The sequence below is a fragment of the Anolis sagrei genome, chromosome 5 (assembly GCF_037176765.1).
Source record: "Anolis sagrei isolate rAnoSag1 chromosome 5, rAnoSag1.mat, whole genome shotgun sequence".
Lineage (NCBI taxonomy): Eukaryota > Metazoa > Chordata > Lepidosauria > Squamata > Dactyloidae > Anolis > Anolis sagrei.
In genome coordinates, this window is record NC_090025.1 from 48,080,454 (window position 1) to 48,103,703 (window position 23,250).

Sequence of the window (23,250 nt, forward strand, 5' to 3'; positions counted from 1 at the left end):
AATGTCACTTAACTGTGACTGGCCATTGTTTCCAACTCAGGGCCATTCCACACAGCCATATAACCCAGAATATCAATGCAGAAAAACCTACAATATCTGCTTTGATCTGGGTTACCTAAGTCCACACTGCCATATATTCCAGTTCAAAGCATGTGGGATTTTATTCAGCTGTGTGGAGGGGGCCTCAATGTGAGAAAGAGGAGTCCAGACCCAACAAGCTCATATAGTCCTTGGAACTCTATAGCAGAGAATCACACCAAGGCAAAGGGTTAGCAAGTTTCAAAAGAATCTGTCTCTGCCTCAACTATCTACTTTGGGATCAAGAGGCAGAGTTTTTTTACCATAAAAATGGTAAAATCCTAGCAAGAATAAGGTTAGGGCTGACAGAGGAGCTGAACTATGCAACTTGTCTCACTAAAGATAACTGCCCTACAAACCATTTCATGATGCTCTACCTTGCACAGCAGTCTTTCAATACAGCATTAACTGTTAACAGTCCCTGTCTGAGCAAGATACCAAAGATTCCCTTTTGTGTTGATTATTTTGAGCGACAAGTAAAAATTTACCAAGACAGTTGCTGACAGTAGTGGTTTAAATTTAAATAAACATCTACCTTTTTAAAGGAGCAAACTTTCTTCTTTCTAAATGCAAGGCATTGTTGTTACTGAAATCAAGATGACTTTGACTTATAGCAATCTTATGCAAGAGTGACCTATAAGTCACCCTGCTACCAACAGCCTTTCTCAGGTCTTATAAATTCAAGGCTGTGACACATTGTCCATCCATAATGAAGTCTTCCTCATTTCCTGTTGCCTTCTACTTTACTTTATTGTATTTTCTAATGAGTTATGTTTTATGACATGTCCAAAAATAGAAAAGATTCGTTTTAGTCTAAGGAGAGTAAAATAAGGAGAGGAGATCCAGTTTCTGAATCTGGACTGGATTATATGGCAGTGTAGATTTATATAATCCAGTCCACATCAGATAATCTGGATTCAGAAACTGGATTATATGGCAGTGTAGATCCAGATAGTCTCTAAGGAGAGCATAGGCTTCAGTTACTTTTGACCCCACTTATTTGTCTTTTTTTGGCAGTCCATGGTATCTCCAGAACTCTCCCCTTGTACCGCATTTCAAATGAATTGTTTTTCTTTCTCTGAGTGTTATTCATTATCCCCTTTTCATAACAACACACACTTTTCCTGTATATTTAACGGTGCCTCATTTGTACTTCATCAAAGGGATGGACCATAAAAATGTGGATTATGTTGTACCAAATTGCATTTCCGCATTATTAAGCACAATGGGTTGAACCATTGTGCCAGCAGGACTGCTGACCAACAGGTCAGCAGTTCAAATCTAGGAAGAGCAGGTTGAACTCCTTCTGTCAGCTACAGCTCCCCATGCAGGGACATGAGAGAAGCCTCCCACAAGGATGGTTTGTGTGTGTGTGTGTGTGTCAGGAGCAACTTGAGAAACTGCAATTCGCTTCTGGTGTGAGAGAATTGGCCGTCTGCAAGGATGTTGCCCAGGGGACGCCCAGATAATTTTGATGTTTTTATCATCCTTGTAGGAGGCTTCTCTCATGTCTCTGCATGAGGAGCTGGAGCTGATAGAGGGAGCTCATCCACCTCTCCCCGGATTCGAACCTGCGACCTGTCGGTCTTCAGTTCTGCCGGCACAGGGGTTTAACCCACTGTGCCACCGGGGACTCCATGGTAAAACATGGATGGTAAAACAAGGATGCTAAAACATCAAAACATCTGAGCGTCCCGTGGGTAATGTCCTTGCAGAGGGCCAATTCTGTTACACCAGAAGTGACTTGCAGTTTCTCAAGTTGCTCCTGACATGAAGGGGAAAAAATTAAGCCTCTAGACCAATATATGGGAAGTGTTACTTGATGATTTTGAGCTTTAAAAAGGGACTTTTGAAAGAGGTCTCAGGGACTTAGTATACTTTATATACAGTCTTATAATTGTGAAAATTAAGATTCCCTTATGCTTTTGTCTTACATTATTCTTCTCAATGTTCATTGCTTACTTTTATGTTTTAATTGTGTTTCATACTAGTTTAACTATGTGGTTTTAAAATGGTTTCTTGGGTGCTATATATATATATAAGCTTTGAGCTAGGCTGTATTTGAATTTTTGTAAGACACCTCATTAACCAAGATGAACTTGGAGAGGGACTTTAAAAATAAATAATAAAATAAGTAATATCACATAAAAGAGAAACAGTGAGAAGATATAGGACAAAATAATATATTTGCAATTTGTCTAACTTCTAAAAACTCACCACAATACAACTGTTGCTTGTTTTCATTTACACAGTGTACTTTCCCCTCTTTTCTCATTACTCCCAATGTGGCCATAATTAACTGGCTGTATCTGCTAACTCAAATGATCCTCTTACTGAAATACTAAAAAGCATAATGCTTCTAGTTAAAGAAGGAAAATCAAAATGCCAGAAAGCATAATCCTCGTGGCCACCATAACACAGCAGCAATGTACAACAGCCAGGACAGCACCACATGCAACTATCATAAAGGCATGTGGCATGTTTGAGTAACATACTCCAGCCTTAACTAACATACAATGAATGGCCTAGGAGCTGCAAATTTACAGGTATAAGGAAAAGATTCTGCTTGTAAAAACTATTATTAGTTTTTTCCCCCCTGCTGTTTACTGAAATGCTTTCTTGGACTCATAAGACCTTTATAGAAAATCTGCCATTTTGGAAAGCTGCTTTTGTAATAAAAATTGAATAGCTAACAAGACATTATAAACATCATGTAAAATTCCATGAGTTGTAGAATGCTTAAATATGATTTTACATATTTACATTTTAATTTTGCATATCCGCTGACTTATCTTTAAACTGTGTGTTTTTTTGCCTATTTTACCACACGTTTTATTAAAGGAGAATAAAGACACTTGCCTTAGAATAACTGTACATAAACCGAATCAGGAATATGGTTCAATTTTTAATGTTCCAGTTTTTTAGGTTTTGCTATTAGTAATAATTAAAAAATCCTATCCTACAATTTGAATGGTTGGGTGAAATTTAAATCTTCCTTAAGAGTCCTGTTAACTATTTATTCGATGTACTTATTTGCAACAAGTTACATGTAAACAAGCAGCACTACCACCACCAGGTCAAAATGAAGATGGAAGCCTAATAATCTGGAGAAGCAATGAATGAAACCTATGCACTGTGAAGGTTGAGAAATATATGTTTATACGTTATACCTATAAATATACGTTATATATTTATTGTTTGCCAATGTTAGTGCCACTGCAGTAGCTTTTTAAATTTTTATTATAAAAACCGTATAGAGCTGACTTACAATACTGAGTTGACTTTCAGATTAACAGCAAACATTTTAGTATATGTGTTGTCGAAGGCTTTCAGTATATATTTTAGTGTATATTTTTGTAATAGCTAATAATGTTAACTTTAAGCAAGAACAGTTGATTTATCACTTCACATAATAATAAACAAAGAAGTAGATGTACAAACATTTTCCAATGTGACCTTGCTCAGCAAAGTTTCCTTCCTGAAAGGACACATTCAGTAGAACTGTTCAATCAAATGTAGATTCACAGCATATCAGTTAAAAATCTTTAATCAGTTGAAACATACATACATCTCTTTTTGTTTAAGATCATGCAACAAATTCAATAATGCAAAAGGTAGAAGGCCAATCAATTGTAACCATCTTAAGGAAAACATTGATGAAATGACTGCAAAATAATGGAATTACTTACTCACCAACCAAGAAAAAAATGTTTTGGAATATACTTGTCATATATTCATGATGAAAGAAAGCCTTAGTAACTGATATACTATGCATCTTTACATTGGGATAAATGTGTGATATATGCTTTTATTAAAACATGTTCTGCCAATTCTAAAAAGGGTTTTTTTGTGAGAAGGAAAATGTTATTTCTCTGTCAATACCGGGAAAAATACTGTTTTCCAAAAGCAACTTCTTTTATGTCTATTTACTTAAGTGACAAATTTAGTTAACCGTAATGAAAATCTGTCCATTTAAAGGAACTCATCTTATTTTATCACTTGACACCATCCATATCAAGTAACTGAACAGATTTTTTAAATAGTCAAGTGATACTTTAAATATTAGCAACTGTGGCACAAAATTCTGCAAGCAACGTTTTACTTCAAATGTTATATGTATATTAATTAAATATACTCTCAACTGCCATCTAACTCATACATCTATATAGAGGGAGGGAGATCAATAAAAATCAAGACCAAAATGCTGCGAATGCTGTAACCAAGATCTGTGTTCAGTGCTGGTGAAACTGAGATTTTCTCTCCATCCCTTGCTCTCTCTGCAGCCCTACATAGGGTTAAAAACTTTCCAGCAGGTTTTAAGGATGTGAAAAAGGGGTAAGTGAGGTTTCTCATAGAAGCACTGGGATCAGAAGTATTCCACTAGGTGAATATTGGACAATAAGTGTAACAGTGCATTAAATCCTACTGAGTATAAAACTGCAGTCTTAAGTCTGTAACTCTCCTATGCACAACTGGCACGCATACAGTGTCTTATTTTTTTAAAAAAAATAGCCAGTGCTAATATTAACTTCTTTCTTGTACTGTGATAATTTAACATCTGTAGTGAGAAAGAGACCTAGAGTTCCAATTAAGCCAGCAAAAAATAGAATTTTCTCCTAAGCTCTGCAATTTTTTGCTGCTGCCTGTCTTTCAACAAAGGCAAATGTACTAACAAACAGTACTACATTCCTATGTATAAACCCCAATTTACCCTCGGATTACTAAAGTTTAAAAGACATGGTAAAAGATACTTTAAATACTCTGTTACCCTATTTTATTGGTCTAGTTCAAACAATGGCAAACCTTTTGTCATAAAAAATGAGCCCGCAGCAGCATTGAGCTCTATATTCTCCCTTACCAGAATAAAAAAAAGCTTTCACTTCTAATAAATGACAATCTGCTATTTAAGCTTGAACTTGGGGAATGGTGGTTTGTTCCAATTCCTCTTCGAGTGGAATTAGAAGTAAAGGTAAAGCACAAAAGCATACACTTCATTATGTCCAAACCAGACCTGAATGAAAAACAAGATCCAGGATTGGGTCCTTTTAAGTAGTACCATCAGAAGGACGTTAGATTTGCATCATCCAGACTAAACTGATTTTTAAATTGGAAAAAAACAGCCTGAAACATTTCAGCATAAGATTAAAAAGCAGAATAATTTATTCAAAATCCAGAATATCTATTCTCTAAATTCTAGGTCAAAGTTCCATTTGTATTTTGTATCATTTTGCACACTGAATATTTCCATAATAATTCTAGGCACATTTCAAATAAGGCACAATTGTTTACTTGTATCCTATATTCCATACCAAATGCTATTGAACTATTGAGAAATCAAAGCTTAAGGAAACCATAGGACTAAACTTAGCAAAAACAACAAGTGACATTAAAAAGTAAAACTTCAGCTCAGTGTTCTCCTTTATTAAAGTGTGTCTTTGTATTTTATCTTCGCCAGAGTATGATGAGTTTTTGCAAGTAAAATTCTGTTTCCCCTACACTTGCTAATAGTCATGAGAATCTGTAGTTTGCACCTTCCCATTAAAAATGTATTGTATTTTTTGAAATTATTCACCCCGCCTTTTATCCAGATCATGTCTTTGAAAGGAGGAAGTAGATAATAAATGGAATTATTCATGATTTCCCATTAAATATGAAACTTTCTTTTGCAGAGTTTAGAAAATGGAACTTCTACATAATGTACAGAAGTTGATTAGAACTTTTTAACCTTTTCAAGAAAAGTCTTCCATATTATACAAATGTGTAGAGTAGCTTTTCACATAAGGTAAACTATTCATTTACCATACATTTCTTTTCTTTTGTCTTTCTCTAATCACGCTGATATGCATATCAGACTAAAAGAAAGTGTGGAAGCATGTTAATCTGAATAAAAAGACACTCTCTTCCTTATTTCTTTCAAACAGAATGTATCTCTGGGAGACCATGGTGCTGAATGAAAACACCGAATCCTGGTCACAACAAGGAAGATTATTAAGAATTATTTAGGCTGGAAAACAATACATATTTAAACAATATTGAAACTGTGAAAGCATTACCCAAAAAAACAAACCGTGTCTTATAATGCTGTTTATAACTTAGACAACTTTTCTCACAGTAGGAGGATTAGAAAAAAAATTGATTGTGGATGCTTTTATTATAAAAAAACAACATATACATCAATAGCAAGGTCATTATCTTGTGTGAATCCTTATGTAGTAAAAAAAGTAACATACATACAAACAAAGGATGATCTGTAAAATTACAAAAACCCTCAACAATTTGCAGAAGTACCAGAATTTTTAAAAAAATCAAAAACCTAGGAGTAATGACCAAATTCTCTCTTCTCCCCCCCCCCCCCCCCCCCGTAATGAAGATAATCTGTTTAGTGGCAATACAATGTTAATTGTTATTACAGATGCAAGATCAGAAAACCAAAGTCAAAGGATAGTTCGGGGTCTTATCCCAGAATGACTAGTTTATTTGCATATGAACAAGACAACTCCATAATACAACATATTGAAAATCACACTTGCTTTTTCACAATTTATATATCTAAACTTGGATGGGGCATCACTGTAATTAGACAGGTATATGTATAGAGATCAAATAAAATTCTACAACTAATTGCCAATTCACAAATAATTCACTATCATTAAAATTACTTTTAGATCTTCAATACATTGCTTTACGGATTAATATTTCTTAATTTATAAGGCATCATTTACAGGAACAAGATTGCCAACAAAGATGATCTAATAGGACTTCTATTTGTTGAAGTTGGTTTTCTGTGGTTTTAGAAATATTTTTCAAATGTCAAATTTGTTTGATGCCTGTCATAAGTGTGAACGAAGGCAAATTATAATACAATCCTGTATTGTATGGCTACTCAGATATTACTATGTCCAGCAGGGTTTACTCCCTTGGTAAGTCTATTTAGAACTGCAGCCACAACGTTCTGCAATGCCACCACGGAGAAAGAATGGCCAGCTGGGGAAAAAAAGATGAATCGGACAGAATGAGGCAGTGGGGAAGCCAAACAGAATTTGGGTTACATAAATTAAGTCTGTGGTCCTTTGAATACATATTTGGAAGTACCACGAGGCTTCCTTAATTCTAGCAGAGTTAACAGACATGCACAAAATTATTTTATAAATATTACACACTCAGCATGTGAATCCTGTTTGAGTGGGTATTAAATGCATAAACCTCAGCTCACGTTAACAGTGCAGCCCTTCACAGATCTGCAATTCACTGACATCAAATGAAACTTACACTTAGGTAAATGAGTACAGGATGGCAGCATGGAATCCGACATTCAAGGTATGAGAATTTATGTACTTTAAATCTGCTGTCTTGCCTCACATAATTTATAATCCACACATTTATGGCATATGTGAACTTGCCCTTTGTTTTACAAATCTATATGCAAACTATTTATGGTTTCTTGATAAGGGTTTGCTTGATGAGAAATACAAAGAATTCTTAAAATAGACTGAAGTTGTGAGCATATAAAACATTAAATCTGTCTTGATTAAGATATCTGAATCTTTCCCCTCTTATCCGATATGTGGGCTTTTTTCTTAAGGAGGAAAACTAACAGACTGGCATCCCACTGTATCCAGGAATTAAAATAGTTATACATCCTTGACTTTAGTAATTAATTTTAAATTACTTTTTAGGAAGTAAGGCTGCAATCCTATGCTACCTTCCTCGGAGTCCCACTGAATGTAATTGAAACCACTTCTAAAAAGACAGTGCTTAGCAGTATACTGGAATAAAAAGCATCACATCACAAACCTTTCACTAGAAGGTTATGACAATTTTTGCCCATGCTGAATAGCAACTGTTTGAGTATTAGTAGTCACCCAATATACTAAAAACAAACAAACTTCATATATTCTTCTACTGCAATATGTCCGAATTACACATCTCATGGACACAGTTTAGTAGCCCTGAAATTACATTTCACATTATAAGGATTTCTTCAGCTAGAAACGGCATTGATATCTTATATATTGTATACCAGATAGACAGACATTCTATATCAATATTGCATAATGTTAATTATGGAATACTTCATAAATGATCTCAAGTCTGAACTAAACTCTTCCAGCAAGTACTGTTACCTTTCTTTGTTCTAATTAAAAAACAAAATCTTGGTTTACATTCTATAATAAAATAACAGTATTTTTGACCGAATGCAAAAGAACAGCATAATTTTGCACAGGAAGACTGTATTTATGTTTTCCAACCAATAAATGTGACAGTTTAAACTACTGTACTGTCCTTTTTGTAATAGTATTGGTAGTAGAACAGTGTCCTACTGATTTCTGCCTCTTGTTTCTGAATTTGCTAGTCTCATAATAATAAAATGAAATAGAAGGAATGGTACTATGTGCTCCAGCATTTGCTCCTGCATCATAATACAATGTACACTGCAATTCCTATACATCTCTATTTAAAAGCAAATCTCCTGCATTGGGAATTATTTTCAAGTAAGCACATGTATAACTGCATCCTTAATTCCTTTGTTTTTTTCATAAATTATAAAGATTGTTTGCATTATGTTCTTTTACTACCCAACTTAAAGCATGAAGAAAGGGGGAAAGGGGGTAGTTATGCAAGGGTTTGTTTTCCAGAAAAGACAAAGCAGAGAAAGAAAAGCCCAAATTCTATATAGACAAAAAGATTCAGGCTTTGGCACTGGACTTCACAGAGATCCTAAACAGTTGGTAAACATCAAGGAAGTCAGGAAATAAATGAATGCAGTCATATGATGTATTACCTCAAAACAATACTTTTGGAAAGTTCATTTTATTTTAATAGAAGTCTTTTAAAAATCTGTTTTATCTGAAAAGAAAATGACTAAGGGTACATCTAGAGCAGGCATCAGCAAACTTTGGCCCTCCAGGTGTTTTGGACTTCAGCTCCCACAGTCCCTAAAATCGTCTAGGGAGGCCCTGCTCTCGACTCCGTCTGCGTCGCAAATACGTTTGTCGGGGACGAGAGACAGGGCTTTCTCAGTGGTGGCCCCTTGGCTGTGGAACGCCCTTCCTAGGGAGATTAGATCAGCCCCCTCTCTTTTGACTTTCCGAAAAAAGTCAAAACCTGGCTATTTGAGCAGTTGTTTGAAAAGGCAGTGTAATACATAGGATTATGGAACAATTGAACTATGAGATTGGATTACGTTTTTATCCAGGAGACGAAATGATATGTTTTAACTACTGTTATGGTTTGAATTGATGTGTTAATGCTTTTAAATGTTTTTATGATGTTGGCATTGAATTGTTGCCTTGTGAACCGCCTCGAGTTGCCTGCGGGCTGAGAGGGGCGGTATACAAATGTAGCAAATAAATAAATACAGTTGGGACTGATAGGGTCTTTTGTATGGAATAAGGCAATGAAAGATGCTGGATGAAATTAAGATGCTATTCCCTACAGTGACAAATCCTGAACAGAAGTTGTGAATTATTACACTAATTTCAATGACACAAGAAAGACACCAAAATGCTGTTATACAGACTTTTTGAAATATTGTATAGAAACTGTATAACTTTTATAAGAAATGGCATTTCCCCTAGGCTGTTTTTGGACAGAAGCTTTCAAAGAGAGAGCACACGATAAAGAATCAGCACAATAAAACACAACAGGATTTTGAAAAATAATATTTTAGCCTTAAGTGAGTGGTTTTCACCAAACAGGGAAGAAAAATGGAAAGTTTTAATTACTGGTAAACAATTAAATGCTGCAAATATGAAAATACTTTGGTGAATCATGAATTAACACAGGCATTGAACCAAACGCTTTGATATATGCAAGATAAGTAGCACTGAAACATAATTATTTAATATCAGTTTTAATTTTTAAATGCCATGTTCCTCAGAAAATTGCCTGAGGAACTTTAGATTTCAATGAATAACACCAGAAACAAAGAAAACAATAAACTTGTTCTATAAAAAAAGGCTTCAGAAAGACCTTACTTACGCGGCAGCCTCTTGTTTTGACAATCCTTTGATATGCATGGCCAAATAACGATCTATGGCATCTTTGCCTTTGATCAAATGCATCCTAAATTTAAATTTAAAAAAAAATAAAGAACACTGTGAGGTGACTCAGTGTCAAAATCTGCTACATATATTATGAATTAATCTCTGCCGAGCAAAGACAGATATATATTAAAATATTGACAAAGTATTTTATCAAACACATACTATAAACATGTATGAATATAATTTTAGCTCTTTGGTCTGTTGCTTCTTGCAGAAAGGTACACATAGCTTTGGCAGAAGGTTCCTGTTATTTCCAACTTTCATTTTCCCTGTCAGTGTTACAAACCTTGCAAGATTCTCCATGATTTGCAGTAGTTGGACAATAAATGCCCCCTTAATAATCAGAATGGTGCACTATCGGAACTGATTGAGACATAGGTATTATGGTAAACACACAAGGAAAGCAATTGTACAGGTTAGAGTAGAACTACTTCTCCTTATCACGTTCTGATAGCCTATGCCAACAAGGGAAGGCAGGCAGGCACTTTGCAAGCCCTTCCCTCTTCAGCCTTTTCTTTCCACTGGTACCAATGGGAAGAAAAATAAGCATGTTAGCTCCAGAATTAACATTTCCCCCCAGCCATTCTAGAAGCATCGCATGAAACAAAGGGATTCTGACCCAACAGATCCAAGGCATTGTCTGACTATTATCCAACACGCATTCAACATGTCAGAGAGTATAATGGGCTGGGGGTCTGTTACTTTCAGTTGTGAAACCAGGTTAACTGCTATACAGTGTGTAAAAAGAACTTTGATCTTTATTAATAGTTCTCCAGCCCATCTCATTAGCTGTTATTTTATTATTTTCCTTTTCTTTTATAGAGATTCACTTCCTCAGTGTTTTAATATACATACCATCAATTAAGTGTGATCACCTGTAGTATACTGTATTTCTTCAGTTGGAAGATGTACTTTTTTCCTATATAAACATCTCTAAAAATGGGGTGCATCTTAAAATCACAGGTGTATAATTTATTTATTTACCTGTCCTTCTCACCCCGAAGGGGACTCAGGGCAGCCTTAGAACAGGCAAGAATTTGATGCCATAACATATATATTTGATGCCATAACATATATGGCAGCAGTGGTACTGAAATTAGGGTGTGTTTTACAATTGATGGCATCTTACAATTAAAGTAATAAACGGCATTATATAATTAGAATCACAGACTCATAGAATCATTGAGTTGGAAAAAACTTCGTGGGCCATCTAGTACAACCCCCTGCCAAGAAGTAGGAAAATTGCATTCAAAGCACCCCCGACAGATGGCCATCCAGCCTCTGTTTAAAAGTCCCCAAAGAAGGAGCCTCAGCCACACTCCAGGGCAGAGAGTTCCATTGCTGAACAGCTCTCACATTTAGGAAGTTCTTCCTAATGTTCAAGTGGAATCTCCTTTCCTGTAGTTTGAAGCCATTATTCCATGTCCTAGTCTCCATGGGAGCAGAAAACAAGCTTGTTTCCTCCTCCCTATGACATCCTTTCACATACTTGTATGTCAGGATCCAGTTTCCAGGCCCCCAGTTTTGGCACTGAAAACTAGGGTCCTGACTTAAGACTTTGGTAAGAAGTCTGCAGCTGTCGACCTTGGAAGACAACGGTTTATAGTACGGCGGGAACATTGTGCGGGGTTTTCCACTCGGCGGAAATTGTACCTTCAAATGAGGGGGAGTGTATATAAGGAGTGACCAGCGGCTGCTGGTCAATCTCGGCTTTTCATATGTTCATGTATCCAGTAGTAAAGATTCTCTTTGATAACGGATCGAGGTCCTGTGTCTTCATTGGGAACGGCTGCTGTGAGCTGACACTTATACATGGTCATCATGTCTCCTCTCAGCCTTCTTGATATATATTTGCAGACATGTAATGTATCAGGACACACTCTGATGTTTAAGAAATGATAGTAGCCCATGGCTTCTATGTCACTGAAACAATCAATCTACTCCAGGCTTGAGTCCAAACTTTAAAAGAGCTATCCAAGGTGCCAAAGCCTATTCCCAAAAGGGGTTCAGCAACTTGTACTAAAGCCTGGAGAGGATTGACTGCTTCACAGACATGACAACAACCAGCCACCACTGCTCAGAAAAGTATTTGCATGCAATTTCTTGATATACAGTCATGCATAAGTCAGCAAAGCCTCTAAGAAAGACATTTTTGCCCACCCAGACTCCCCTTTGTCCTCAGTTTAGCTTGAGGATTTTCAGTGGCATTTGAACTGGGGTGGGAGGTGATGGAGGGCTGGAAAAACGCAGTTTTGGTGCCAGATTCAAACCGTATGTCTCCAGTAAACTCTCTACTAAAGCCTGAACTGGGAAAGAATGTGATCCTACTCTAACTCAATAGTTCTCAATATGTGGGTCCCCAGGTGTTTTTGGCCTACAACTCCCAGAATTTCCAGCCAGTTTACCAGCTGTTCTGGGAGTTGAAGACCAAAACATCTGGGGACCCACAGGTTAAGAACCACTACTCTAACTGATCCTATTGAAGTTATGTGTACTTGTCTACATCAGGTAAGCTAAACAGTAGCTGCTTCCATAATCCCTTAGAACAGCAAAGGGGTGAGTAGTAAGGCTTGTGAGCTACCTCCAGCATGTTAAAAAAGCGTAGATCTATACATTTTGGCCACCAAATGAACATCATAAGAAAAGTGGAGACTGGTGAAAGAAAAAGTTGTCTCTGGATTCATTTTGGATGAAGCTTTCATGTAGGTTCAAAAGATTTTGTTTCCTTATGCAAGGCGCACTTGACCTGTTTTATTGCATATGTGCATCTTGTCAGCTTCAGGATAAATAGGCTGCTGAAACATGTTGAATTACTCTTCTTTGTTGTACATGAACTCATTTCTGGTTTTTTTCAAGATATTTCTATCTATGGTACCCTTTTTTCTGTTAAAAAAATAATGCCCAGAAATACATCTACCCCAAATTGGGGGTTCTTTTATGGTCTGAATTCAAGGTGTTAATTAATCACATTGAAAGTCTTAAATAGCTTGGGACCTCAATACCTGAAAAAGCTCATTCTCCTAATTATGCTTTCCTGAGGTCTGCGACACAGATTTCCCTTTTTGTATAGTCACATTAGGGGGCCCTTGTGGTGCAGCAGGTTAAACCGCTGAGCTACTGAACTTGCTGAAAGGTCGGCAGTTCGCATTTGGGGAGCGGGGTGAGTTCCAACTTCTGCCAATCTAGCAGTTTGAAAACATGCAAATGTGAGTAGATCAACAGGCACCACTTCTGCTGTAACGGCACTCCATGCAGTCATGCTGGCCACATGATCTTGAAGGTGTCTATGGACAACAATCGCTCCTTGTCTAAGAAAAGGAAATGTGCACCACCCCCCAGAGTCAGACACGACTAGACTTAATATCAGGGGAAACTTTTACCTTTACTTATAGTATCATTGGCACTCGCCCTGATTTCATTTTGAGCACCAAATAAAAACACTGACTTAATAAAAGTCTAATTATATTATCTGCAACTGTACATATACATGCTTTTAATTTTTGTTAACTTTTTGCAGCTATTAGCATTGCTTAATATGCTTTTGGAATGTTTAAATTATTTCTGTTTTAAATTTTAAATGGCTTAAATTGATTTTCTTGTAAGCCACAAAGGTATCTTAAATTTTCATATAAACAATGCAATCCCATAAATACTGACTCAAAACTACAAAGGTATGCCATAGTTTTCCAGTGTAAGTATATTCATATTTATGAAAACACTCCTCATTTTAAAGCTAATGCCATTTTCTCACAAAAGCATTTTGCATTCCTTCCTGCTTTTTATCCATTATGCACAGTTATCTTTGCTAAATGAATTCTTGACTTAAATATTTATTATTTTAAATAATCTGACAAAGCTAAACAGATAACACATCATCTAGGCCAGTGTTTCTCAACCTTCCTAATGCCACGACCCCTTAATACAGTTCCTTATGTTGTGGTGACCCCACAAAAATGAAATCATTTTTGTTGCTACTTCATAACTGTAATTTTGCTACTGTTGTCAATTGTAAAGTAAATAGTGTATGGTGTATTTTCATTGACTGGACCAAATTTGACACAAATATATGATACACCCGAGTTTGAATATTAGTGGGGTTGGGGGGCGGATTGATTTTGCCATTTGGGAGTTGTAGTTGCTGGGATTTATAGTTCACCTACAATCAAAGAGCATTTTGAACTCCACCAACAATGGAATTGAACCTAACTTGGCACACAGAATTCCCATGACCAATAGAAAAAACTGGAAGGGTTTGGTGAGCATTGACCTTGAGTTTTGGAGTTGAAGTTGACCTACGTCCAGAGAGCACTGTGACTCAAACAATGATGGACCAGGACCAAACTTGGCACAAATCCTCAATATGCCCAAATGTGAATAGTGGTGGAGTTTGGGAGGAAATAAACCTTGACATTTGGGAGTTGTAGTTGCTGGGATTTATAGTTCACCTACAATCAAAGAGCATTCTGAACCCCACTAACAATAGAACTGGGCCAAACTTCCCACATAGAAACCCCACGATCAACAGAAAATACTGTGTTTTCTGATGGTCTTTGGCGACCCCTCTGACACCCCGTTGCGACCCCTCAAGGGGTCCCGACCCCCAGGTTGAGAAACACTGATCTAGGCCAAAAATGCATACATTTGGTAATAAAGAAGTGGAACTTGGGCCTAAATCCAATTGCTGGTTCCAAGTGCATTAGACCCACTGAGATTTACTATAATTGCAAATAATATGATTTCCTGAGCTATATGGGCATAATTTTATATTATTGATATCAATGTCATAGAATCATGGAGTTGGAAGAAACTACAAGGGTTATCCAGTCCAACCCTCTGCTCTGCACTCCTGACAGATAGCTATCCAGCTTCTTTTTTAAAACATTTAGAAAAGGAGACTACCACATTCCAAGGCTGTGTATTTCACTGTTGAACAGCTCTTGCCATCAGAAAATTGTCCCTAATGTTGAGGTGAAATTTCTTTTCCTGTGGTTTGAATCCATTGCTTCTACTCTCTGGAACAGCAGAAAAAAATTGTCCCCTCATCACAATATGACATCTATTCAAATATTTAAACATGGCTATCGGGTCATCTCTTAAGCTTCTCTTCTCCAGGCTAAACATACCCAATTCCCTAAGCTGTTCCTCCTAGGGCTTGGCTTCCAGACCATTTACTATCCTGGTCACACTTCTCTGGGCACATTCCATTTGTCAATGTCCTTCTCCAGTCATAGTGCCCAGAACTGGACACAGTAATGCAGGTGAAGTCTGATGAATGCCTCCTTGGATCACATGCCAGGAAAAAGGTGAGGTATAAATCAAACAAATAAGCATTTCAACAAACAGTGATCTTGAATTCAACTTCTAGATTATTTTCTATTTGAAAAGGACAATTCCTGTGCCTAAAACAATAACAAAACTGACCCTTCATATCATGGGGGGGGGGGGGGGGGGGGAGACGGAAACATTTAAAAAAAACACCCATGGGAAGTGCTGAGGGTCACAATATGGCCCATAGACCTTTATTTCTCAACTCATGCTACATGGTTTTAAGGGCCACAATCAAATACTACTACACTGGTGGACCATTATGCACGTGTGGACCATAATGACGGATCAAATACAGCAATCAAGCGAAAGAAAATAAGAACAAAAGACACACACCTTGCAAGGTTTGGTGAAGGGCACTTCATATCTTCCATACTTGGGTGGGCTTTGGGACTTCTAATTGGCACCGGAGGAAATATACTCATTTTGAACTAAGGAAAATACAAAATACTTTAAGTAACTCATTAAAATAGTTTTCAGTTCTCTTAAGCATTCACCACAAAAATGTATCTAGTTATTAAACTAATTCATTAGGTATAAATTGTAGAAAAGTATGGAAAATAGTACTTGCACAAATAGAAGGAGGCATGATAAAATGTTATTACTTGTAAACTTCGAAGAAAAATGAAAACACAGGGGAAATCTTTTAAATTAGAATTCTCAGGAACTTTTGGAAGACAAGCATATTCCTTACTCTCAAAAAATAATGCTTGGAATAAGAGCTCTGTTGACATTGTCACATAGATATGAAAAGCACTGATGTTTAAAAATGAACAGTTGGGAAATTAAAACATTTGTAGGCCCAATGGACAAAATAAGCATAAATATAGCAATAGCATGTGTTAACATAGCTGTTTTTTATTGGCTAGGAAAAGTAAGGAAAACTGTTTCCTTCATTGAATTATCAATAGTATTTGTCAGATCAGTATTTCATTTTTGCCTCAAATATTCACTGTACTTGTAGAAGAACACTTCTACAAATAGTGTGGTCTGAAAAGCCAATTCTTTTATACGTTAAAAAGAAACAGGACAATAATGCGTATAGAACTTATTATTGTCAACCACACAAAGAAATATAACGAACTTGGCTTGCATATAATTAATAACGCCATATATCAATAGTATATCGTTAACTAGTGTGTTGCAATGACAATATGATAGCTACCTAATACCATAATTAGTCTTATATGAATAGAAGTGTTATATCTTTTAAGCAGAACAAAAAAAAGCCCTAAGACAGAGCAGTCTAGCTTGTCATTTTGAAGTTCATAAATGCTAATGGGACTTTTTTGTCATATAGAGCACTGTGTTCTTTTCCCCACATACTCAGCTTACACTTCCCACCATTAAAGGTACAGCTGCCAGTTCCTTCGTTTTGCACGCCTGTGATCTAAGAATGTTAGCAGCAGGAGCACCCTTACTCTTAAATTTGGTTTAATGTAGGTATTGTAAGCCCTGCTGGCAGGCCTCGAGGCACAAACTTTTAATGGAAGTAGAAACAAGGCGCTCGAAAAATAGAAAGAAAGTTCTCTAATTGTTAGAGCTATTGCGAGGAAATTTACTTTGCTTTAAAAGTAAGAACAGCTGACATGGTGGGGGAGGGGTAATAGCAATAGCTGAAAGGTAGCCTATGCCACTATGCAAGATCAGATCAAGGCTAATATAAACTTCATCTGTTTGGAACTTCTAAATGAATTACTAACACACACAAATTTGAGTTCAGCCAATTAATTGAACCTTTTCCTGTAACCATAATTGCTTCCTGCACGCTTTCATTAAACTTGCCTGCTGCAAGAGACTTGGGGGCCATCCAGACAGGCCCTAAAATGCTCACCCACCTGTTTCTTCAAGTGGGGTGTCCAGATGACACCCCATGAAAACACGAATGCTTTCAAAAAAAGCAGGAAACTTCTGCTTTGTGCCAAGATAATTTGACTGCTGGAAAGGCATAGCTGTGGAAGCTGTGTAGATGTGACCGAGGATTACGCTGCCCAACTTCTGGGTCCCATTTATACAATCTGTCTTGGGTTTCTTGGGCTCCTGGAACCCAAGTAACCCAAAACAGGCCCCCTTCCCAAACCCCCTTAAAATAGCCTTAAAAGGGGAAAATAACTCACCTGACAGCCATTTTCCCTTCTCCAGAGTTCTCCCAGGTCATAACTTACTCCTCCCCCCCCCCCCCCTTGGCGCATCATTGGTATTACCCAGGAGAACTCCGGAGAAGGGAAAATGACTACCAAGTGAATTATTTTCCTTTTTAAAAGGCTGTTCTAAAGCATTTTCTTTTCTGTCCCGGTGCCCTGCTGGAAAGCCCAGCACATGCTTTCTGGGAGGGGGATGGACTTTTTAAAATCTCGATTGCACACACATTAAAGTGCTGCCTGGGACCGTCCTAGGGCTGAATCTCCACTGCCCTATATCCCAGGATCTGACCCCAGATTATCTGATTATCTCAGATTATTTGGTAGTCTAGAAACATATAAACCAGCTCAAAGCAGATAATCTGGGATCAGATCCTGGGATATAGGGCAATGTAGATCCAGCCGACAAAAAGCAGAATGCTTTCACAACAATTATCACAAACCTAATTTGGAGTGTGATCACTGTAGTATTCTAAGGACTAATCAAGGCGGCAACAGTTATTTACTGCTCTCATAATCAGCGAAAAACATTTAGTGAGAATGGCAAAGGAGTCAGAGCAGGGATGATGGTCATGACCAGATCTCATAATATAGCATAATGCTCATAATAGAGATTTTATAATGTTCCAATTACAAAACTGAGGTCAGATGAAAACATTATAATGATCCAAGATTAATATGAGCTAATATGGATCTGATCTCTTTCTAAACTAAGTCTATGGAAGCTTGGACCTGAAATATAAACTAGGCCTTTCTGAAAGGGCATTTGGCAGCATAATTGCCATGGGTGAATTCATCTCAGTACAAAAAGCTTGTAGAACACATATTTGGGGTCAATTTAAAATGCACATATTTGGGGTCAATTTAAAATTGTTCTATCCAGGAAACCACTCTAAGCACACAGTATTCACCATCATAATGAGGAGGTGCTGCTTTATTTTAAGATATAACAACTCATTATGATGGTGGCGAATATTATATACAGAAGGCAATCCTTGACAATACAATTCAACAGAAAGCAGTATGTGTACTACTGGCATCAAAAGGTGGATCAGAAGGACAACTACGTTTGTCATATCCATATTCTTCAATGCTTGGATTGTAATAATTCAAGATAGCAAACACTTACAGTTTATTGAGATGTAATTCTATGCTTGTTCTTTTAAGTCAGATATCTGGAAAGGAAAAGTGTATAACATAAAGACAAGAAATATATCTTTTTGAAATATGAATGATTAAACAAAAAAGGCCCATCCTGACATGAAGATCCTGTGGAAAGCAGTTATATTATATAGCACAAAAACTCCAAGATGTACGTATATGCATGATCAATACACAGAAATATATTTTCTGGGCAATCTTTGTCACTGATGTTTCAACCCAATTGTCCCTATCGTGGTGCAGCACTTTAATTGTGTACACATGACTTAATGACTATCATTGATGATACAGAAAAAAGTGCATCATCAGACAGAAGAACCAAGAATTTCAGTGTAACAAATCTTTCCTCTTGAGATGATTTTTATATCCCTTCTTATCCATTCTCTTAGCCATACTTGGAAAGATTCAGGCCGTTTCCTGACCAGGACAAGGTTGAAGCTTCCTAAGATGTCATTCTGTACAGAAGAGTGTAGTACTTTTTCTTACACATGCTAGAAAATAACCAATATTTGAAACAAAGACCGATACAAAAAAAGCAAAGGCAAACTTTTCTTGAAACACAAGCCTTTTATTAATATATTCCTCACAAAAAGTTTTGTATCTAAGAATCGTGATTGCCCTCCATATTTACTGTTTACTGTGTCTATGTGAGTTCTTTTCAGGGATAATTTAGCACATTGCATTTCCTCCCGATTAATCCCTGTTTCTAATGTATCAGTGGAACTATTCGAGAGGAGGAAGCACAGAATATCATGCATATCCAGTCACCATTGACCGGAAATGTCTGGTCACTCTGCAAAAATAAAAAAACCTGCAAAAATTCCAGTATTTTTACCTTATTTTGTTTTGTTTATTTTCTGGCTGTTTCTTCCCAATGTAGACTGCGGGATCATATATTCATCATGTTACTAATTAATTCTTATTAACCTATTGTTACTTTTGATGTAGATGTTGTTTGTTTTGGGTTAGGATGGGGTGGGTTGTTTTGTCTTGATCTAGTTTTTATGGCATTGAATGTTTGCCAATATTTGTGTGGAGAAGAACAAACCACAGACCACCTGTTACAATGCAACCTGAGCCCTGTCACATGCACAATGGAGGACCTTCTGACAGCCACACCAGCGGCACTCCAAGTGGCCAACTACTAGTCAAAGGACATTTGGTATAACGCCAAGTTTTTAACTTTTGTGTTTTTTAAAAATACATTACAACTATACCCTCGGCTCGCTTCTGATATGATAAATAAATAAATAAATAAAAATCAACTTGCAAAAAGACCCTCCAATATGAACTGAACTTGCATCATTTCCACCTAATGAATTAAATTTGATTTAATTATCCGCATACTGTCCTGTTTGCAAATGGCTGGTGTGCCTCCACAAGCTTGAAAATGCACATATCATAGAGGACATTCTATATTTGATTTGCTTGTGTGTGTGTGTATATATATATGTATTTATCTATATAATCTTAGCAAGAAAAGAGGATTCGGGTCTGGTGGATCAGTTAATGGGAGAAACTACAGGTGCATCTACACCAGGCATGGGCAAACTTGGGCCCTCCAGGTGTTTTAGACATAGAATCATAGAATCATAGAGTTGGACGTGACCTCATGGGCCATCATGGGCCTGCAATTCTTCTTTGCTAATAATAATATCTAGGATTTATACAGCACATTCCAAGTATTAAGAGAACTTTGCACACATTAGGTTATGGTTCTCAGTGGGGTTGCAACAATTTGCTGAGATAATTTATTAGCTGTCCAATTAAAATAAAATATTTTGCTACGTTAAAAAGATGTATTGTTTTAAATCATAGAATCATAGAGTTGGAAGAGACCTCGTGGGCCATCCAGTCCAACCTCCTGCCAAGAAGCAGGAAAATTGCATTCAAAGCACCCCGACAGATGGCAATCCAGCCTCTGTTTAAAAGCTTCCAGAGAAGGAGCCTCCACCACACTCCGGGGCAGAGAGTTCCACTGCTGAACAGCTCTCACAGTCAGGAAGTTCTTCCTAATGTTCAGATGGAATCTCCTTTCTTGTAGTTTGAAGCCATTGTTCTGCATCCTAGTCTCCAGGACAGCAGAAAACATGCTTGCTACCAGTAGGCTGTTAGGAATTGTGGGAGTTGATGTCCAAAATACCTGGAGGGCCCAAGTTTGCCCATGCCTCATCTACACTGTAGAATGGATGCGGTTTGTAACCTCTTTAACTGCTATGGCTCAATGCCATGGAATAATGGGAGGTGTAGCTTGGTGAGGTACCAGGATCCTTTGGCAGAAAAGGTCTTTGTAAAAGGACAGCTCCCATGACCACAAAGTATCGAGCCATGGCAGTTAAAGTGGTGTGAAACTGCATTCATGGAGAAGAAGTACTAGACAGGTTCCTGGACTATCTTAACAGCATCCACCCAAACATCCAATTCACCATGGAAAAAGAAAATGAAGGAAGATTGCTTTTTCTAGATGTCCTAGTCATCTGTAAACCAGATCAACAATTGGGTCACACTGTTTACAGAAAACCCACACACAGAGATAGATATCTACATAAAAACTCCAACCATCACCCAAGTCAAAAAAGAAGCACCATTAAAGCCTTGGCAGACCGTGCAAAAAGAATCTGCAAACCCCACCTCCTCCAAGATGAACTGAACCACCTAAACGGGACTCTACAGGCCAATGGATACTCCACTTCAGACATCAGAAGTGCAGCAATACCGAGAACAAGCCACGAGAGTCAAGACAAAGACCCACCCAGAGGAAAAGTGTTCTTGCCATACATCAAAGGAACTACTGACCGCATAGGGAAGCTGATGAGGAGACACAACAAACTATCTACAGACTCACCAAGAAAATCCAACAAATGCTACGTTCAGCAAAGGATAAGAAGGATCCTCTCACTTCTGCAGGAGTCTACCATATACCATGCAGCTGTGGACAAATCTACATAGGGACCACCAAACGCAGCACCCAAACACGAATCAAGGAACATGAAAGTGTCAGGATCCAGTTTCCAGGCCCTCAGTTTTGGCGCTGAAAACTAGGGGCCTGAAGTAAGACTTTGATAAGAACTCTGCAGCTGTCGACCTTGGAAGACAACGGTTTATAGTACGGCAGGAACATTGCGTGGGGTTTTCCACTTGGCGGGAATTATACCTTCAAATGAGGGGGAGTGTATATAAGGAGAGAGACCAGCGGCTGCTGGTCAATCTTGGCTTTTCATATGTTCATGTATCCAGTAGTAAAGATTCTCTTTGATAACGGGTCGAGGTCCTGCGTCTTCATTGGGAACGGCTGCTGTGAGCTGACACTGCAGACTACTTCAACCAGAGAAGTCAGCCATAGCAGAGCACCTGATGAACCAACCTGGACACAACGTATTATTTGAGAACACAGAAATGCTGAACCACTCTCACAACCACCATGTCAGACTACACAGAGAAGCCGTTGCAATCCACAAGCATGTGGACAATTTCAACAGAAAGGAGAAAACCATGAAAATGAACAAAATCTGGCTACCAGTATTAAAAAACTCTAAAATTACAACAGCAAAACAACAGAGGGGAAACAATCAGGGACATCTAATCACCTCTCAACAAAATATTGCCCCAGGCACTGCCAGGCCATCAAATGCTAATCAAGGTGGTCAGTTGAAACATTCACACCTAGCTCCAGCAGACAAGAGTCCTTTGTCCCACCCTGGTCATTCCACAGGTATGTAAACCCTTTCTCCTAGTTCCAACAGACCTCACCACCTCTGAGGATGCTTGCCATAGATGCAGGCGAAACGTCAGGAGAGAATGCCTCTAGAACATGGCCATATAGCCCGAAAAAACCTACAACAACCCTGCATTCATTCTACAAATGTTGATGCACCCTAGGTCTATGTCTGAGTCAGAACCACCTACCTGTCTGCTACCTTTCTCCTTGAAACTAATTCTGAAGATGGACCGAGACACACGTCTTGAGGGACTTAGCTTAAATCACATCAGCCACACAGAGAACAGTCTTTAAATCTCTCCCTGCCCCGAAAGGAAGCCCCTCAAACCAGCCACAGAGAAAGAAGAAGGTGCAAGGTGGCTCTGATTCTTCTCTCTCACAAACACACACTGAGTAGGCCTCAGACTCGGAGAAAGACGCCCGAGGGTCACCATGGCAACTCCCTAGCAAAACACGGCCCAAGCCACGCCCTCCCCGGCCTCGCGGAGAAGAGTGCAGTTTCCCGCCAGTAAGTTTCACCGCGTGACGTCATGCGGTGACGTATCAGGGTCTAGGCGAGGTGCTTGATTATTCTCACCCTTCAATGACTGCAGCTATGCCGCTTGAGAATACTTTTAAGTGCAATGGCTCAGTGCTATGGAATCATGGAAGTTATACTTTTAAAAAAAGTCTTTAGGCCCCACAATTCAAGAGAGATATTGACAAGCTGGAATGTGTCCAGAGGAGGGCGACTAAAATGATCAAGGGTCTGGAGAACAAGCCCTATGAGGAGCGGCTTAAG

General features: G+C 38.0%; 1 protein-coding gene across 1 annotated transcript in view; it reads right to left on the minus strand.

Annotated features, from left to right (window-relative positions):
- TTC29 (tetratricopeptide repeat domain 29) overlaps positions 1–22,921 on the minus strand; it is a 128,235-nt gene extending 105,314 nt beyond the window's left edge. The window contains exons 1-4 of the mRNA XM_060776201.2: positions 22,658–22,921; positions 18,720–18,765; positions 15,786–15,880; positions 10,060–10,143 (exon numbers count right to left, since the gene is read on the minus strand). Of these exons, the coding sequence (XP_060632184.2) occupies positions 10,060–10,143; positions 15,786–15,874 (173 nt within the window). The 5' untranslated portion in view covers positions 15,875–15,880; positions 18,720–18,765; positions 22,658–22,921. The remainder of the gene's footprint in view (positions 1–10,059; positions 10,144–15,785; positions 15,881–18,719; positions 18,766–22,657) is intronic.
- Positions 22,922–23,250: the final 329 nt, after the last annotated feature.